This window comes from Sminthopsis crassicaudata, chromosome 3, assembly GCF_048593235.1.
Source record: "Sminthopsis crassicaudata isolate SCR6 chromosome 3, ASM4859323v1, whole genome shotgun sequence".
Taxonomy (NCBI): domain Eukaryota; kingdom Metazoa; phylum Chordata; class Mammalia; order Dasyuromorphia; family Dasyuridae; genus Sminthopsis; species Sminthopsis crassicaudata.
In genome coordinates this window covers 457152317-457173155 of record NC_133619.1, presented here as the reverse complement: position 1 = coordinate 457173155, position 20839 = coordinate 457152317, and the positions used below count along the sequence as shown (strand labels likewise).

Here is a 20839-nt window from a genome sequence, read left to right as displayed (position 1 = left end):
CATTTTGTTTTTAAATATTAATGATGTTCATTCCAGATATTCTAAAAACAAAAAAGATGCTTTATTATATAAATTGTGGGCTTTTTGTTATTGTTCTGATTCTTCATAACCTCATTTGGGGTTTTCTTGGCAAAGATATTGGAGTGGTTCACCATTTCCTTTTTTGGCTCATTTTATAGATGAGGAAACTGAAGCAAACAGTGTTAAATGACTTGTCCAGGGTCACACAGATATTACATGTCTGAGGTCGTTTGAACTTGGGTCTTGACTCTAGCTTGATACTCTATTCATTGGAACACTTACCTGCCAGATTGGGGACTGCACACTATTCACACCCATCATCAAGCTAAGAATTTATCATGATAGGGGCTGCAGCCTCTAAATTTTTCTCTTTTCAAATATAGCCCTTATATATCCATTGGTTTGGGCCCACATACATATATTACAATACTTTTAATCCAAGACATTCTGCATTAGTTTTGTTTGTAAAAAAAAAAAATTTAATTTAATATAATCAAAATTATCTATTTGGTATTCAATTATGAGTTCCAGTTCTTCTTTGGATACAAACTCCTTCCTTCCTTACAAATATGAGAGGTAAACAATCCTATGTTCTTCTAATTTGCTTATAATACCACTCTTTATGTCTAAATCATGAATCCATTTTGACTTTTATCTTAGTGTAGGGTGTTAGGTGTGGATAAATGCCTAGTTTCTTTCATATTAGTTTCCAATCTTTCCAGCGGTTTTTGTCAAATAGTGAGTTCTTATCCCCAAAACTGGGGTCTTTGGTTTTGTCAAACACTAGATTACTATAGTTATTGACTGTTTTGTCCTGTAATGCTAACCTATTCCACTGATTGACTACTCTTTTTTCTTAGCCAGTACCAAATAGTTTGATGAAAAGAAAATTATAGAATATTAGGAAAGGAAGGGACCTTAGCGATTATCCAATCTCTAGCAGTTAGAGTTGATAGGGACCTTAACAGTCTCCACTCTCCACATACACTTTCCAGATTAGTAAGCTACATACTACCTTTGTTGAAACACTTGATATTAGTTAAGTAACAAAGTGGTATGTTTAAGACACATTTTATAAGCATCTCAGAAATGCAAAGGTGGTTCCACATAAATTTACAACCAATTTTTTATTAAAGCTTATTTTCAAAACATATGCATGGATAATTTTCAAATTCACCCTTGCAAAATCTTGTATTCCAAATTTTTTCCTTTCCTTCCTCCAATCTCCTCCCCTAGATGGCAAGTGGTACAATATATGTACAACCAATGTTGAGAATGGATTTTTAGGAAGTAAGAAATCTTTCTTTGGGACCCATCTATTCTAGGCAAAAGTAAATTCTTGATATCAGTATTTCTTATATAGCAAATACCTTCACCTAAAATAGATGAATTTTATGAATATACTACTTATATGCTTTCATTTATTTGCTGACTGAATGCTAGAAAACTAACCATTGGTCTTCATCGGGATATATATTGTTTGCAAGTACAGCTAAAAAAGCCAGCATTAGTTTAAAAATAATGTATTGCAGTTAGAATATTAGAATTTCTTTTTTCTTCCAGTATTGTGTCCTCCTTTTTACTACTGCATATATTTGTTTTGTAGGGAATGCAGCTTGGGCAATGGCCACTTCTAAACCTGATATTCTGATTATACTTTTACAGAAGTTAATGGAGGAAGGAAATGTATTGTACAAGGTAAGTGGTGATATCCTTTTTTTCTCTTGGCATTTTTAGCTCTGAACTTTGGCTACAAGCATTTTATTTGGGAAGGGGACATACAACTTGGTATTAAAAGAAATCTCATGAGATGCTGATCTTGTACTTCATCATATCTAATATTTTGGAAACTTTGATTAGTTATTTTATTTATTCATTCATTTACTTTGATATTCAGCTTTAAATACATTTTCTCACTTTAATGAGAGAGGATTCGCCCTAATTTCAACTTCAGAAACGCAGAATGTCAGTGATTTATTTTCCATTAAATGATAACAAAAGTAAACACAAATTCCATTTGTTTAGATAATCAACATGTTTATTTCAGGAATGACTACAAGATTATGTGATGGTTGTTTTCTTTAGATCTGACTTCATATTTAATAATGGCCAGTGTGTTTATATCTCTTTAGCAAATACAATTACCAAAAATATAAGAACATTTAGTGACTCTACTTCATTGCTAGTACTGGAAGAATGTGATAAAACCTTGATATTAATATCACATAAAAGGTTGGCATTTACCCAGTAGGATCATAGGATTAGATAGAAGGAATCTTTGTGGCCATATGGTCTAATCTTTTCATTTTATAGATGAGTAAACAGAAGCCCAGGCACCTGCGGTCACTTGCTTAGAATTTGCACTCTGTTCCTTTTTAGAAAATTGCAAAATATTTGCCTTGCTCTGGTCCTTTGGCATCTTTCTTATTCTTTTTTGTTGAGTCATTGATCTTTGAGTTACTTGTCAGTAGTTCTTCTGGAACCTTAGAATAGAGTTCATTTTGGTCTGATGACTTTATCTTGGCTTACTTTGGCTTTCTACTCTCAATTAGTCATTCAGTCCCATTCTTTTCAGCTCCCACATCATTCTCCATTTACTTATTGTCTTCCCCATTACATTGTGAGCTCCTTGAGAGCAGGGAGTGTCTGGGGTTTTTTTTTTCCCTAATTCTTGGCACAGTCTCTGGTACAAAGTAGGCATTTAAATAGTTATTGAGAATCCGAGAACAGAATAGAAGTACCTCATATTTGTTACAAACAGAATAGAATTTCCTCAGATTTGTTACATGTTTTAAAGGATGAAGTTATAAGGCAAGTCAAGATAACCTTATCTGCTCAGATTTTGATCAGAGAGGACCTTCTAGCATATATTTCAAGCATAAATATTATCCTAGCCTTAACACCTGAGCAAATGCTTAAAATTTCATGATCTTTATGAGGAATTTGTTTACTTGAGATTGTCATTTGATCTCTAGCATTTTTTGGCTTCTTAGCTGTTCATGAAACTGAAACTTTAAAAAAAAAATTCCTCCAAACTATGTGATTTACACAACCAATTAATTTGATTTAAAAAAATAAAGAATTCTAATTTGGCCACAGTAGGACAGTACTGGGTGATATTATGCTGATTATAAGTATTTATTCTAGTTCTGACTAGATGGAATTAAAAGTAAAATTTGTAAAATAACTCCATTTTTCTGCGTGGTTGTTACTTTTCTCTTCAGATGTCTGTTTAAAAAAAAAAATCCCTAAAACTGACACAATAACCAGCAGGGTTTCTGACTTGAGGAATCAGTTTGAAATTGAGTTCAGAGTGTGTGTTGCTGTGGCTTTGAAGTGGTTTTAATATGGATTTGGGTAGGCAATTATGTCACAAATATCAAGCCAATTTCAACAGGCTGCATACCTGCTGTGCAATGGAAATGACTGAGCAAATAGGTTTCTTTAGCACTGATGCTATTCTGATTTTTTTTTTTTAGCCATTGCTTCTAGTTTCTTTAAAGAAAAAAGATTATTATTCTGTGGCAAGCATAATCTAGGTTTCATCTTATCCACAAGACCCTACTTGTTTTAGGAAGATAACACTTTTTAAATCTCTTTCTACGGAGTATAATCTCTCAAAATGAGACATTTATGAAACTGTTTCTTAAAGAAATATAAAGGGAAAATGTTAAAATTTAGATTAATTTTTAAATTTTCTTACTCACATATTTATAAAAACATGTCGTGAGTGAGGCCCTTCATAAGGAGTATGTAGAAAGTAAGCTCTTGTGACTGGCTTCCATTTTAAATTTTAGATCATTTCTGTTGATAAATTTGTTACTGAAATTTAAATTTTTTTTAAAAAAAATTTCTTCCCAGTCTCTTAGCAACACAGGCATTTCCATGAGGTCAAATAACCTTGAGTACCTTTAGGCTCTAGGTTAATGTGTTAAAAGCAAAACCAAATTTATATTCCTGTGAAATACTTACACTTCTCTTCATTGAATCATTGCACTGAAATCTTTCTTTTCTACTGATAGAAAGGGAAGATGAAGGAAGCAGCCCAGAGATACCAATGTGCCTTAAGGAAATTTCCTCGTGAAGGGTTTGGCGAAGACATGAAAGCATTCAATGAACTCCGAGTTTCCCTCTATCTGAACTTGTCCCGGTGCCGAAGGAAAACAAATGTAAGTTGTGTCTTGTCAACTGTTCTAAAGCCATGGAATTATACATGTGCTATCTTTTTCACGAAGTTTTCATTTCTGTGATAGTAGCATGCAAGGAGTTTGCTTTCCTCGGTTGGCTGTGTTGTAATCAGTGTCACCTTTAAAGATTCTTTTCCTTTTGTAGGTGAGAATTTTGAGCCCAAGGGACACTGACTTGCTTGAGATCCCCTAGTTAACTGCAAGAGCTGGGACTAATTGTCTATATACTCTTATGCCATAGCTTTCCCCTGGGTGTTAATTTTCTAGAGTCTAAAAATTTCTGCTCTTTGTTTGCCTTTACATGATCTTAACTTACCCTTAAGTTTTGAAGGTCTTTCCTCTTGCCAACAGTTGCCTTTGAAATCAGCAAAGGGATTAAAGTAGGTTTGTATTCTATGTAACTAATGTCTTTCATATTTTTATATCAGGACTTTGGCATGGCAGAAGAATTTGCTTCCAAGGCTCTAGAATTGAAACCCAAATCCTATGAAGCATATTATGCCAGAGCAAGAGCAAAGAGGAATAGCAGGTACTTTATACGCAGGGTAAAGGGGGGGGGGTGCTTTATCTTTGAAGCTGTCCTTATGTATTCACCTCCTGATAATTTAATGGAATTGTTTCACAAAAATCAATATACTTTTCATCATTTTTAAACACTTTCTCAGTCAAGCTGAATTTTGTCTCCTGGCATTTTTTGTCGTGATGATATTCTTGTTTTTGACCAGTTGAGATTTTGGGCTCAGTTTGAAATTCTTTCTAGTTACCTTGACTTCTGTTAATTAATTAGCCCTTTCTCACTGCTGATTCATCATAAAGGCCAGTTATAAAAGCACTGAGAATTTTTATTTACAAAGTGTGGACATAACATCATTACATGTTACAAGTCAGAAGCACCATTCTTTTTAATGGTTAGAATGTTTGCTCACTTGCATGAGGCTGTTATTCTGTTCTTTCTTTGCCCATTTGGAGTTAGTGTAGTGATATTTCTAAGACCCCACTAAAGCTATGAAATTCATCCACACAAAAGTTATATACTCCTTTCCCTCCTCTCTTAGCCAAGTAAAAATTTTATTTGATATAAGGTATATCTCACAATTTTATTCTCTCTTTATGTTACAAAGGCAATTTGTAGCTGCTCTGGCTGATTTGCAGGAAGCTGTGAAACTCTGTCCCAACAACCAAGAAATCAAGAGGCTTCTGAGTCGAGTAGAAGAGGAATGCAAACAACTGCAAAGAAGCCAGCAGCAGAAGCAACAATGCCCCTCCTCAGCCCCAGCCAATGACTCGGACCATGAGGAAGATGCCCCAGCTCCCAGCCTGGAGGACGACTTCCCCGTGGAGGAGGCTGAAGAGGAGGAGACAGCACAGCCTGGGGACTTGGTTTCACTAGCTGTTCGGCCTCAGCCCTCTTCCTCAGCACCTGCTCCCTACAACAGAACTCTTCAGGAAGGGCTGCAGCCAAAAGCAAGACCAGCCTCACCCCAGAATAGGTCAGTAAGCAGTAAGCTCCCACGGGAACCTGTGGTTCAGTCAGGTCTGATAATGCAGCCTACTAAGCGGGCACAGATTGTGAAAACCAACCAGCACTTGAGTTCTCTTCAGTCTAACCTGAGAACTGGAGTAGTTCCTAGTGGTGCAAAACCTCAGGCTGCCTGTGGGAATCCTCCCCCGAGCCCCATGCCAGGAAGGCCCCCTGCAACCCTCACCAACAGAAGCCAGAATTTAGAGGGGGCAGGCTCTTTCCCTGCGGGAGCCCACTCTGGCCTTTATGGTGACCGGCTACGCAGTGAGAGTGGCTCTGTGTATCCTTTACCAAGCAAGGTAAAAGCTACAGAGAGGCTGCTGGCTCATGCTTCTTTAGCTATGGACATAGCTCCTCCAAGCCAGGGCACGTCTGTGAATTGTAGCGATATGAGGCACATAGGCTCTCTGGCTACTCCAGCCTCTAACAGTTCTCCATCTGGCAGCATGAAAATGTCCAATTCAGCCAGCAGCATAGCCTCAAGTAGCAGTTTTTCAGATGGTTTGAAGGCCCAAGGGGCAGATGCAAGAAATAAGGAGAAGATGGCTAATAACCCAGTTCAGAGTGGTACAGCTGAGCACAGACCCCGCAATACTCCGTTCATGGGCATTATGGATAAGACTGCACGATTCCAACAGCAAGGAAATCCATCTACCCGTACCTGGCACTGTCAGGTAACTGAGAGCTTACTGACAAACCCATCTGCAGCTGGTCTGCAGCCTTCACACTGTGAGCAGCCCTCTGTCAAACAAGCAGGAGGATACAATAACCAAACTAAAATATGTTCCGCTCCCCCCCTGGGTGGAATTGTCCACAATGGGGCCCAGTTGAAAGAACTTGAGGAGAACAAGTGCCAAATATCAGCCCATTGTCAAGACAGCCGGAGAGCCAAGAATGTCTCTCATTTGTATCCAGAAAGTATCTCTAAACAACAGCCCCCTATTAGTAAGGAAGCTCATCGGAGTCATATCACTTCAGCAAAACCAAAGCGATCGTTCATAGAATCAAATGTATAATCATTAAGAGAAATGCTGTGTAAAGAGAAAAAAACACAATGTACTGATTCCTGGGGTTAATTACTAATTATAGCTATTTCATTAAAAATAAGGAGAGCTTTTTAATTATGGTTTGTGATATGTACTATGAGGCTGATGTAATTCAGCATTAACCATCTGAGTCGTATCCAAAAAAAAAAAAAAAAAAAAAAAAAGGATAAACCACTGTAATACGAAGCAAAAGTTACCATGAACAAGAATGTTAACTGGAATGTCAAGCAGAGCTGGAAAAAATTGACACAAAAAATATGGTTAGCTGTGACTGACTGTAAAGTTATAAAATAGGGAACAGCCAAGGAGATAGTGTCTTGTATCCTTTGCTTCTCTTAAAAGACTGTTTATAACAATCTCTTTTCTGGGTCTTTGATACGATGAAAATCTCAGTATTTATCAAAGGAATATTTACATTTTTCTCATTCCATGTGTGAGAAACTTACTTCTAGATCTATAGGTAAGAAAGCAGTAAATGTATGTGACCCAGAATTGTAGATAAATGCTTTTTGAATTAGGAGTATTATGCTACATTGATGGTTCAGTAAATCCCCAGTTTAATATAAAAGAAATGATTTAGGAGTAACTCTTTAAGTCACTTCAAACTGAGTATGAGGTGAGATTACAAAGTAATGTGATTGATTGCTTTTTTTTTTTTAAACAAACATCCAAATAATTGTTGTCCTTGAGATGCTATGTATTTACTTCAGCAGTCCTTTCATTGGTCAGAAGCTTTTTTGGAAGTGTTCTTTTAGAATTGCCTTCTGAGCCCATAGTTCTGTAAACTCCCTTAAGGCTAATCTTCATCTTTTGAAGATAATCAAAATCAAAGCTAATACTGATATTTTGCATAGAAGTATTAAGGATAAAATAATGCAAATCATTCTCTCAGTGTGCAAACTAAGTGTGATGGTGGTTCTAGGAGAGTTCCAGAAATGTGAGCAATGGCAGCATTGCTGGCGTGAAATCCAGGTGACTGCTTTGAAAAATAAAAAGTCATTTAGATATTCAAATTCTGCTCAGCTATTAAAATCATTCTTTACAATCACATCCTCTCTCTCTATATATATATGTATGTATGTATGTATATGTAAAAGGTAGATTTTACTTAAAACATGTAAATATAATTTTATTTTCAAATAATTAATCCAAAAAAAAAATACAGCCATAGATTTAAATGCATGCTTTTTTTTAAAGCTTCAATCATGCTGATTATTGCACTGAATAATATAATATTATATGGCATGTTAACAGTATACCAGTAACCGCACTTTATATAGTTTATACAAACACCTTTAAGGTGCTAAAGTCCAAAATTATGTATCATTCATTTGTGGTGATAAGGTACAGGAAAAAAGGTGTTTTTATATGAAATATGATGTGTTATTTGAAGGTTTTACTATAACAGTTTGAAAGCATTGGATGTGCATTTGTTTTATAAGAGGGGGTGTGAAATTTATTTTCCAAAGTTGGGGAGAAGAAAATTCTATATTTACAGAAGTGTTTTCAAAATGAATAGTTGTAATGAAGTTCCTGTGAGGGTCTGTTTTGTACAAGTTGGAATATTCCATTATCATTCTTCAGCATTTGTTCTGTATGTACAGTGTGTACTTTGTAAAAATAGCTTTATCCATTTTTACAAGCTTTTCATGAGTCTGCATATGATTACTTTGGCTTATTTATTGTTTGATATTTGTATGTCTTATTCTTTTGTTATGTAGTTTGTTTTTGCACAGCTACTGTACTTTTCCATATGGAATAAAGACCATTAATATAGTTTGCTCTGAGTTGAAGAAAATCCTGGATGTGGAGAGTGTACTGTTTATGAGTACAATGTATGAACTGATTTAATTTTGAGTGATCTATTACTGTCCCAAAGCCTTATAGACATTCTAGAAGCTGAACACTGACATTAGGCCTTTGTTCCTCTCTGAAACACACATTTTTTTATAGATAAATCTTTATTTTCACTTTCTAGTTGTGCCAAAAAATCTTAGTGTCTGTTTTGACTGGCAACAGGATGGGTAATACTCCAACTCTCAATCATTTTTGCCAAAACATAAAGAAAACTGAGTGTTACTGTCACAGGTTTGCCTTTAGCACATTTATATTACAACATGTTTCATCTTATGTGTTTCTCTTCATACCAACATGAATTTTAATTTCAAAGTATGAAAAAGTGAAAATGGCAAACTGTGCTAAACCAAGATAAAATTCTGATATATGCAGACTTGAATTTGATATAATTCAGCTAATCAGTTGTAATACTAAAGTATCTCCAAATCACTTCTTATTTACATATTAGATGACAAAGGTCAACTTTACATCGACTCAAGGTGATTTTTTCTTTTAATCCAACATATTCTGTAGTTTGGTTAAAGAAGTGTAATTGGTTTTGGATAAAGAGTGAATGAATGAAGTCTGGAATAAAAAGAGCTTAATATTGTTGTGAAGATAATGGAAAGTTGCATTAGGCAAGGGAAGAAGCATTTATTTATTAGGCACCTAATGTGGGCCAAGAACTATGCTAAGAGTAAAAAAAGCTGGGGCTACAAATTATAGGGAGAAAAAAACAGTTCCTACCTAGCTGATGTTCTCATGTTGGAAGGTAATACAAGAAGGAGCTGAAAAGCTGGGGGTGGGGAAGAAGGAAGAAAGTATAGATATAGGAAATGATGACTGGTCAATCTGGATCCCTTAAGGAACTCAACAGTATGCTATTCTGTGAACTCGCTGCTCCCTCATATCATACATTTTCCTGAAGCAAGATAAGACTTCCGTTTTATGAAGCCACCTGTGTTGCCTCAAATTGAATAAACTGGAGTCTGACACACCTGTGGTTTTTATTCATTCATTGATTAAAAGCACTCATGGTTGTCTGCTGAGATAAAGAAAAGAGTTCCATAATTATTATTTTTAGTTTCCAAGTCACTTAGAATAACATTTATTTCTATTCCAGATTTTTAATAGTCACATTCTCTTGCTTACAGCAAATCTAGTTTCTTAAAAACAAACACCACAGGCCCTAGAAATGTTTTTTTTTCGTTAATGGCTGATTCTTCAGGCACTTAATGTCTCATAATTTCTTTTGAAAGAAGTGTGTGAGATCTATATCTAGTAATAGTAAATTAAAAACTGAGAATTATGTGAACTCTGGAATGCAAAAGTAGCAGTATACAATTATATGTGAACTTAACCTGTTGTAAATGAAATTTTATCTCTGAAGAGGAATTTTTTCTACTAAATTCACAAAATGAGAGCTATGATATTTTTATAAACATATTTTGTAGATCTACTTTCTACAATGAAATCAAAAGACTTCTGTGGAAAGATGTTGCTTTTTCCTAGGTTTCTCTTTCGTAGATATATATCTTTTGTTTACAAGTTTTTTGTTAGCTCACAATTTAGATGAAAAGAAAAAGACTTTCTGACCTAACAACAATGGTAGGTTTTAATTTTTCCCTTCTTTTTGAAATGAAGCATTATTTTAAATAGAGGATGGACAGATTTAGAAGAATGCAGTCAAGTCTTTTTCTTTTGGCATACTGACAAAGAACTATCCTTATCATAGCCCTGTAAGTTAGATGTTTATTTACAAGCAGCTATTCTCATTTTACAGATAAGGAAAACTAGCCCAGAAAGATGGTGATTTCTCTATAATATTTTAGCTGGTAAATGTTGAATGCAGAACTAGAATCACATCTCCTCATTCCTGTGTTCCTTATATTATATAATCCATTTATTTATACAGCATATTGTCACTGAAGTCAATAGTGGTCACTAAAAGCTAAATTTCATTGGAAGTGTGAAAAACACTCAAATTAACCAAGAAATCATAAAACTCCTTTGAAATCAGAAAAATTTTACACCCGAATCTGGCTTCTCTGAGCCTAAAATTCCTCTCTCAGGCAAGTCTTTAAAGTGAAGAGACCAAATTATCAGGCTGTCATATAGTTCTTTGTCATATGTTCTTTGCCCACAAGTTTGAAGTCAGCAATTTGTGGAGAAAATAAAATAAAATACCAGTTTTAAATATATTGTCTTCATAAACTTTAGCAAGAACATACTGTGACATACAAGCTCCAAAGTGAGCTTGAGTAGCTTTTTCAATCTCACTTGTTTTTTGTAGAAAGATGACAATTCTCTTTTCTCAACTATTCCCTGTATTTTTAGTGACAAACCATAGATTTAATATAATTACTTGCTGAATTTATGAATTCATTCTTGCGCAGATAAGTCTTTTTTTCAAACCTGAGATTCTGTGAAATTGGGTACCCACACAATCATTCACAAATGGTCTGACATTTAATTTAGAGTATTAATATATTTTTCATTTGAAAGGGCAGTTGAAACTAATATATGTTTAATTCTGCTCAACATGGGCCACTGGTATTATAGCGAGACTTTCTTTTCTTTAGAGTCATATTCATTTGAACAAAATTTGATCCAACTACCTACCCCGGACCCAACTTGGCTACAATCTACTTTGAAATAGTTAACATTAAAAGACTTTTGTTATCTAATGCCAAAGGAAATCTCACCATTGTATAAGTTTGTTGGATTGCTTTGTACTTGTATAAAAATGTCAACATAAATAAAGTTGGATATAGAATTTAAATCACAATATGTTTTAAAGACAAAATATAGTAACTTTAGTTAAACAAAACTTAGCTTACCTTCTCTCTGGGTATAACTTTTTGAGTTCATATATCTTATCCTTTAAAACTACTAAAAATTTACCTCATTGGAAATAGAATGTAATTAAATGCACCTAAATAGTTTCATTTCTGATGAGTCTCCAGCCAGCGATCAATGGCCATTTTCAGAGTTCTATTTGGTGTCAGTACCAGTGAAGGAAGAACCAGATTAGTCATAGGACTTGTCCGCTTCTTTTTGCTGATCCAATTTTCTATTGCTTCCTTTTCATAGGAATATCCATCTATAAGAAATAATTAGGAAATATGTTGGTCGACCAAAACAAAAACAAACATGTTCCCTAAAATGATTTAAATTGTAAAGTCTAGGATTGAGATCAGTTGTCTAAATATTTTGATTTAATAGATACTAGAAAGGGACTGAGGCATCAACCAACTATGAAAATCAGAGAGCCATTGTAACACGTTAGTTCAAATTAGTTCCCCAGCAATGTTAGAAAGCTAAAAACATTGGCCTGTGGAAAAATAAATTTTGAGATGGAAAAGAAAGAAGAAAGGAATCGAGTTGTTATCATAGAAGGTACTTTTGGAGGGGGTAATGGGAAAAGTACCCAGCCAAGGATGACTAAATAGTTTTGAAACCTCAGAAAGTAAATTGATTTTGGGCTTTGGGGTGCTATCCTATGCAAACACTTTTTTTTTTTTTCTGGGGCTTGCTCAAGACTCTGGTCAGATTAGTTAACCATATTCATTTACTATGAAAAGTAAAAACAATTTCTTTAAATGGGAAGTGATTCTTTGAAAAGTTCATTAATAACAAGTATAGTCATTAAATTAACATTTATTAAATACAGTGATGGGGTCTTTGAAGGGCGGGGATAGTTATAGTAGGGTACTAATAGAAAAAACCAGAAGCTCTGTCCTTGGTGCTTACAATTGGTTTTTGTTCATGCCAAAACAGGAATGAAGTGGGAAGAAAAAAAGTATCATCAAAGAGATTTAAGGGGGCAATAATGGGAGGAACTAATTATATAAATGTTTAATTAAAAAAAAAAAAACCCAGGCATAACAGAACAGAAAAAGAGGCAGCTTTGGATCAGGGAAAACCTGAGTTTTAAGTCTTTTATTGGATATATACTAGCTGTCTGACCTTGGGCAAGATACTTAATCGCCACAGACTAGTGATCTGTCTACTTTTCTTTAAAACAAAGGTTCTTTTGTGCGTGTGTCATAGTCTGGTGAAGTCTATGGACCTATTCTCAGAATGTTTTCAAATATACAAATTATAGGGGATTATGAAGGAAATCATTTATACTGAATTATGGCTATCAGAATTTTTTTAAGATATGAATTGTACTTAGTATTGAGTCTAATGGCTATAGTAATTTCAAAGTAGTGCTAAGTAAATGCTATTTCAAAGTGCTAGTGATACTGAAAAAAAAACATTTCTACTAGTAGTAGCTATTTTTAGTATCATTGTAATTTGTTTCTAAATTTCAGAGGTTAGTGAAAATCAAAATTCATTTTTCCTTTGCCAAATTAAAAAATATCTGAAATTTATTGATAGATCCCAGATTTAGAACCCCTGCTCTAAAGATATTTGAGCTTTTCTTTTTAAAACAAATTCTACTCCTAGACTATACAGCTTGCCTGAGGATTCCTTTACTGCTCCATGCTGTCCTTCCTCTTGTTCCCATCTGTTCTTGTCCCCATCTGAACTTCACAATATAAATTTAATGCCATCTTTTTTCACAGAGTATGATTTCAAGTGCTTCTATTTAGATCATGTAAAATGCTATCAATATTACTAGAATTTTAACACAGAAATCCTTTGTCCCTTGTTATGGGTGTTCCTAGCCATTTCACAATTCTGGGGGAAAGCACATTTTCTTAAAAAAAAAAAATAGTAAGCCTGTGTTTTAATCAAATAGCATTAGTATGTACAAACTAGAAGCTTACATGGATGTGAATAACAAAGTAGAGGTTCATTTAATCTTACATAGTCTTAATATGTGGTACACATCTTTCAAGTTTTGGGTTTGGAAACATTCTTATAATGAAAAGAATGTATTCTGAGGACACAATCTTTTTTGGAAATTTGACAAAGACAGAAATATTATTAACAAAATAACTAATACAAGGGATATACAATTTAATTTTCCACATAATAGATCTGTAAATTCAGTGATATGGATACTTCCTCTGCTGGTAGAGATCCCAAACTGTTCTATGACTTAAAAGATGGTCTTTCACAATTGGTATAATTTAAACATTCATCACCCTTCAATCTACATATTAATAAGATATGTATTTGGGTATCTCAGGGCAGAATGATGGGACAGGAAAACAGAATGGGAGATCACAGAAAGGAGAGGTGGGGGAGAGAACTTTAAAAAGAATCTAATGTAACTAATAAGTCCAGAAAAAAGATAATAAAAAAGGCCAGAAGGCAAAGAAATCTTACACAAAAATATGAAAGCACAATGCAAATTAGCAGAAGAGAATCCCCCCCCTTTTTTTTTAATTTAAGCACTAATTTTACATGTCAGTGTGAATGAACTTGAAAATTTAGTAAAAGTAACTTAACAATCATAGGTCTTCTGGAAGAACATGAAAAATCAAATGATTTGAATATGATTCTGCACGAAATAGGAAAAATCTGTCCAGAATTTTTTAATACAAACAATGCAGCATTATTTAAGCAAATCAAAAACCATGCTTGAAGAGTGGCTAAATTTCAGTTAAAAAGAATTTGGGGAAAAAGAACCCCTTCAAATGTAAATAAATATTGGGGGTGGAATAAAGATGGCAAATTAAGGCAAAAGTATTTTTGAACTCTCCCAAATTTACCTCTAAACAACTACAAAATAATTACTCAAAATGAATTCTGAAGTCACAAAACCAACAAAAGGACAGGGTGAAACAATTTTCCATCCCCAGACAATGGGCAATAGTCCACTGCATATGAAAATCTAATAGAGGTCGGGTTCCAGCAAGCTTGTGGCAAGGCCCCAAGCCCAGTTGCAGGTTAGTTAGGAGGCTCCACAACCGTGGCACAGGAGGACAATCAAGAGGCCCTGCCCTCTCAACACAGTAGGCTGGCAACTAGGTCCTATATTCCTCTCTCCAGGTACAAGAAGCTTGAGATAATACTTCTACCCCAAGAAGATAGCCCAACTTTTAAAAGTCACATGCACAAAAATAAAATGAGCAAAAGAAAAAAGAACCTGACCAGAGCAAGTTACTCTGGTGACCGAGAGCAAAACACAAACTCAGAAGAGGACAATGATTTCAAAATGCCTATATGTCTCAGCCATCAAAAGAACTCCTAGAAGAGCTAAAAAAAAAAAAAAAAAAAAAAAAAAAAAAGTTAATAAGATAGAAAAAAAAATGGGGAAAACAAAATGATAAAAGGAAATAATGAAAAGATAGTCAATAGCTTGGAACATAAAAAAATGGCAAAACAGAATTGGTCAAATGAACAAAAAGATAGAAAAACTCATTGAAGGAAGAAAATAATTCCTTAGAAATTGGCATTGGGAAAGTGAAATCCACTTAATGATTCCACAAGACATCAAGTAGTAACAAAATGATATCAAATAAAAAAAAATAGACGAAAATGTGAAAATTTTCATTGGAAAAACATGATCTGGAAAACATTGAGAAGAGGTAATTTAAGATTTATCAATCTATTTGAACGTCATGATCACAAAAAAAAAAAAACAACCCTAGATATCTTATTTCAAGAAATTATCAAGAAAAACTGCCATGATATTACAGAACCAAAAGGTGAACAGAAATTAAAACACTACACCTCTGTAAAGAGTCTCCCAAGAATATTCTAGCCAAATTCCAGAACTCCTAGATCAAGGAAAAAATGCTACAAGCAGCCAGAAACAAACTATTCAAATATCTTAAGAGCCACAGTCAAGATTCCAAAGAATTTAATAGTTTTTACATTCATTAAGAGTAATAATACTCTGGCAAAGAAATTAGAATTACAACCAAGAATCACCTACTTAGTGAAACTAAGTATAAACTCAGATGTAGAGGACTTCACAGATTCCTGATGAAAAGAACAAATCTGAAAAGGAAATCTGATTCCAAAATAGAAAACTCAAGAAAAGCATAAAAAGGGAAACAGAAAAGAGAAAACATGAAGGATCAAAAAAAAAAAAAAAGGTTTCACTATTTATAGTCTTACACAAGATGATGATACTTACAACTTTTCAGAACTTTATCACTATTAGGGCAGTGAGAACTCTTCAAACATAGGGTACTGATTTAAGCTGATTTTAATGGAATGATAGTCAAAATTAAGGGGTAAGAAACAGGATTGTATTTAGACAAAAGGAAAGGGAGAGTTCATTATTTTACATAAAGAGCCACAAAAGACCTATTACAATGGAGGGAAAGTTGAGGATTGAGGGCATCATTTGAACCTTACATCAGAATTGACTCAAACAGGGAATAACAGACTGAGTTGGGTTTTAAAATCTATCTTATTCAATCAGGAAATAGAAGAGAGAGGCTGATAAGAAAGGGAGACGAGGAAAGCATTGGTTAGAAGCAAAATATTGGTGAATAAGGACAAAAAGAAAGGGCATAGGGAAAGAATATGAGAATGAACAAGATGGAGGCCAAAAAATAATGTGAATGAGTGTGAATGTGATAAATTCACCCATAAAACAAAAGCAGACAGAATGTATTACAAACTAGAATCTTACAATATCAGCATAATTGACCATATCTATCACAAAACCAATCCAAATCATATGATTAGCTCAACAGATGCAGGAAAAGCTTTTGACAAAATTACAGTACCCATTCTTATTTTACTCTAGAGAACACAAGAACAAATTAAGTTTTCCTTAAATTGATACAAGTAATATCTATCTAAACCATGAGCAAGTATTATATGTAATAGATGACAAAAACTTTCCCATTAAGACTAAGGGTCTTTATCACTATTATCACCCACTTTTGGTCCATTAGTACTACTGTTATTCAATATTATATTAGAAATGTTAGCTTTAGCAATAAGAGAACAAAAATAAATTGAAGAAATTAGAATAGGCAATGAGGAAACAAAACTATTACTGCAGCTGATATGGTGGTATACTTGGAGAATCAACTAAAAACACTAGCTGAAATAACATTAGCAAAGCTGCAGGATATAAAATAAATCTTCATGTTATCAGCATTTCTATGTATTACCAAAAAAATCCAGAGATAAACTGCAGTTAAAATGACTGTTGACAACATAAAATATGTGAGTCTACTTGCAAAGATAAACCTAGGACTTTGGGAACACTATTACACAAAATGCTTTTAACACAAATAAAATCAGATCTAAACATCTGGAAAAAACATCAATTGTTCAGGAGAGGTTGAGCCAATATAACAAAAATAATTCTTTCCTAAATCAATTTACTTATTTAGTGCTATACCAATCAAACAATAAAAAAATTATTTTATGAAGCCAGAGAAAATAACAATAAAATTCATCTGGAGTAACAAGAGAATATCAAGGGATTTAATGGGGGGGGGGGGGGAAGTAAAGAATGATGGCCTGTTACCAGAGCTAAAATTATTATAAAGCAGTAGTCATCAAAACAATTTGGTCCTGTCTAAAAAACAGAGTGGTAGATCAGGCACACAATATACAGTAGTAAATGATCATAGTAATTTAGTATTTGATTAAAAAAAACAACAACAACAACAACAAAGAGCCAAGCTTTTGGGACAAGAACTCACAATTTGACAAAAACTCCTGGTAAAACTGGAAAACAGTATTGTAGAAATTAGGTACAAATCAACATTTTACCAAGATAAGGTCAAAATGAATATATGATTTAAACAAAGTATGATGCTGTAAATACATTAGGGATTTCCTATCAAATGTATGGAGAAGGTGAAAATTTACAACTCAACAAGAGACAGAGAACATTATAAGATGTAAAATCAATGCTTTTGATTATATTAAATTAAAAAATTCTTATTCAAACAAAACTAATGCATCCAAGGTTTGAAGGAGAGCAGAAAATGGAGTAAAAGTTTTTTACCGTAAATATTTATTAAAGGCCTAATTTCTCAAATTTAGATGCTTTGGTCTAGCTGTAAAACTAGGCAGAGAGGAAACATTTAGGTAAGGGAGTGAACTTGAATATTAGATTAAATCAGAAAATCATGGAGAAAATCATTTTTATCAAGAAGCATTTATTACATGCTGAGACTACAAATGGAAAAATCTAAAAAGAGCTCCTGTTCAAAGGAGCTTTTACATTCCAATGAGGGAAAGACAGTATGTGTGGAAATAGGTATATTAAGATAAACAAAAAAAAAAAACAAACATACAAAAAAAAAAAACAAAAACAAAAAACCCCAAAAAGATGAAAAGTAATCCCTGAGAGAAAGGAACTAGGTGGAAGGACTGAAAAGAGCTCCTGCAAAAAATGGCATTTGAGCTGTCTTGAAGGAAGTTGAGTTTTTTTGTTTTGTTTTGTTTTGTTTTTTTTTAAGGAGGCAAGAGGGGGAAAAAATGACAAGAAAGGGAATTCCCAGTGTAAAGACCTGTAGATAGGAGATGGAACATTGTTCATAAGGAATAGAACTACACCCACACAATTAAGTTCAATGAGGGGAGCAAGAAGACTGGAAAGATCAGGGGTCAAGTTGTGAAGAGTTTTAAATGCCAAAGAGAATAATTAATATTTGATCACAGAGGTAATAATAGGGTGCTCTGAGTTTAATAAGTATGCATGCTTAGGCTACCCTGTTAAGAAAACTACTTAAGAAGCTACATGAGAGATGCAGTAGGATAGGGAGGGACTTGAGGAATAGAGACTAAAAAGAATAGTCCATGTGAGAGATAATGAGAGTCTGATATGTAAGAGTGGAGAGAGGGATCTAAGTGTATGAGAGATGTAATGGGGAAGTTGAAATTAGCTGAGATAGAGTGGATGAATAGCTCATAGAAGCTGAACAGATTAAGACATTTGGAAGGTAGAGTATTTGAGGGAACATCAATCTTTATACTGAAGTTGCCTAATTTAGGCAAGAGGGAGGGGAAAACTGAGCTGCACTAAACTCATTAGGAAAAGAATGTCCCTGGAAGTCAGTATGGTTCCCAAGATCTAGAAAGAGTGAGTGATAAAAAGGTAAGAGAATAAAAAGAAAAGGCAATAGAAATAATAAAACTAGATTAGTTCTTTGAAAAAAAATAATAGCCCTTTAACTAACCTGAACAAAAAGGAGAAAAAGCAAATTGCCAAAATAAAAAAATGGTTAGGATGAAATCTAATCATTAAATAATTATTAGAGCCTACTATTCACAATTATATATTTGCAAAACATGATTTAAAAGGATTATTTACAAAAATTAAAAGCACATAAAAGATCTTTTCCTAGTCTTAAAAAATGAAAACCCACAAATCATAAAGAAAAAGATCTTCTGACCTGGATGGATTTATGGTTAAATTATATTAAAAATGCAAAAAGCAATTATTATATAAATTCTCAAAATTATTTTCTTAAATTGTGATTAATATGCCCAAAATAAATAAAGGAAAGAAAGACAAGTAGAGTCTACCTCAATATTCAATGAAAAAATTTAAATAAAATTTTAGCAAGATGACTATAGCAAAAAAAATATACTTAATGTATATGTATGCATTTACATATAGAATGTTTGTCATATATATTTATATGAACATGTAAGCATATATATATGTGTGTGTGTGTGTGTGTGTGTGTGTGTGTGTGTGTGTGTGTGTTGTAGCCATCTTAAGAGCTCAAAGCATATGAACCCTTTGATCTCAGAGCCGAGGTAAATGAGGTGGAAGACACACAGAGTGCGAAAAGAGCTCCAGTTTAATATGCAGTACAGCTTTGTTAATACACATTTTTGCAAGAGTGATCAGCACATGAACAGTAGGCAATCCCCAACCACCATTCAGAGAAGAAGCTCATGGGCTTTGTGTATGCATGGTATCTGCCAGTGGGAGGAAAGCCAATCCAGAAATTTAGCAACTCACTCACAGGTGAAAGGCCTTGTTAAGGCATCCTTGCTCACAAGCCAGTAGCAGTGACCCTCAGGCTCAACCATTCCCATGATCACAAATCATTGCTCCTTGCTCAACCAAGGTGTTTCTGCAACATGGAAGAAAACTTATTGTGTACCAAAGGTTGAGATGGCCTCAGTACTCCCTCTTGGTAGAGTCCCATAAACTATCAAAAAATATTTATAAAAATTTACAACCAAGGTTCTTTTATATCAGGGATAAAAGAACATATAACATTCGGGAAAAATAAAAACCCATTAAAACAAAAACACCTCAAACTATGTAATCATATCAATAGATGCAAAAAAACCCAGCCCCAAAACTTAAACTGCAACAGTAATATATTAAAAATCAAAAACATAATCTATTTAAAACCATCAGTAAGCACCATATGTAATGGGGATAAACTGGAATCATTCCCAACAAAATCAGTAGTGAAACAAGGTTGCCCACTATCACTATTACTATTCAATATTGTATTAGAAATGCTAGCTTCAGCAATAAGAGTTGAGGAAGAGATTAAAGAAATTAAAGTAGGTAATGATGAAACCAAATTATCACTTTTTTGCAGAGGATATGAAAGTATACTTGGAGAACCCCAGCGATTCTACTAAACAGCTATTAGGAATGATCCATAACTTTAGCAAAATTGCAGGATACAAAATAAACCCACATAAGTCATCAGCATTCTTAAATATCACTAGCAAAATCCAACATTTAAGAGATAACAAAGAGACGTTCCATTTAAAGTAACTGTTGATAGTATAAAATATTTGGGAATCTATCTGCCAAGGGAAAGTCAGGAACTATATGAGCAAAACTATAAAATACTTTCCACACAAAGTCAGATCTAACCAATTGGAATAATATTAAGTGCTCTTGGATAAGTTGAGCGAATATAATAAAGATGACAATACTACCTAAACTAATCTATTTATTTAGTACTATACCAATCAGACTCCCAAAAAACTATTTTAATGACCTAGAAAAAATAACAATATAATTCATCTGAAGAACAAAAGGTCAAGACTTTCTTTTTTTTTTTTTTTTTAAGTTCCCCCCACCCCAGGCTGGGATTAAGTGACTTGCCCAGGGTCACACAGCTAGGAAGTGTTAAATGTCTGAGACCAGATTTGAACTTGGGTCCTCCTGAATTCAAGGCTGGTGCTCTATCCACTGTGCCACCTAGCTGCCCCCAAGTCAAGACTTTCAAGGGAACTAATGAAAGAAAAATCAAAGGAAGGTAGCCTATTTGTACCTGATCTGAAACTATATTATAAAGCAGCACCAAAACCACTTGGCATTGGCTAATTGATCAGTGGAATAGGCTAGGTTCACAGGACAA

At 34.0% G+C, this 20839-nt stretch overlaps 2 protein-coding genes across 12 annotated transcripts in view; one reads left to right on the top strand and one right to left on the bottom strand.

Moving 5' to 3' along the window:
• Positions 1 to 8420, top strand: part of TANC1 (tetratricopeptide repeat, ankyrin repeat and coiled-coil containing 1) — a 254161-nt gene extending 245741 nt beyond the window's left edge. For all 7 annotated transcript variants that reach the window (XM_074303378.1, XM_074303382.1, XM_074303379.1 and 4 more), the window contains 4 exons: positions 1628 to 1719; positions 4044 to 4190; positions 4637 to 4737; positions 5330 to 8420. In XM_074303378.1, the coding sequence (XP_074159479.1) occupies positions 1628 to 1719; positions 4044 to 4190; positions 4637 to 4737; positions 5330 to 6746 (1757 nt within the window). In that variant the 3' untranslated portion in view covers positions 6747 to 8420. The remainder of the gene's footprint in view (positions 1 to 1627; positions 1720 to 4043; positions 4191 to 4636; positions 4738 to 5329) is intronic.
• A 1180-nt stretch (positions 8421 to 9600) lies between these two features.
• WDSUB1 (WD repeat, sterile alpha motif and U-box domain containing 1) overlaps positions 9601 to 20839 on the bottom strand; it is a 69284-nt gene continuing 58045 nt past the window's right edge. For all 5 annotated transcript variants that reach the window (XM_074303385.1, XM_074303388.1, XM_074303386.1 and 2 more), the window contains one exon: positions 9601 to 11715. In XM_074303385.1, coding sequence (XP_074159486.1) covers positions 11558 to 11715 — 158 coding nt within the window. In that variant the 3' untranslated portion in view covers positions 9601 to 11557. The remainder of the gene's footprint in view (positions 11716 to 20839) is intronic.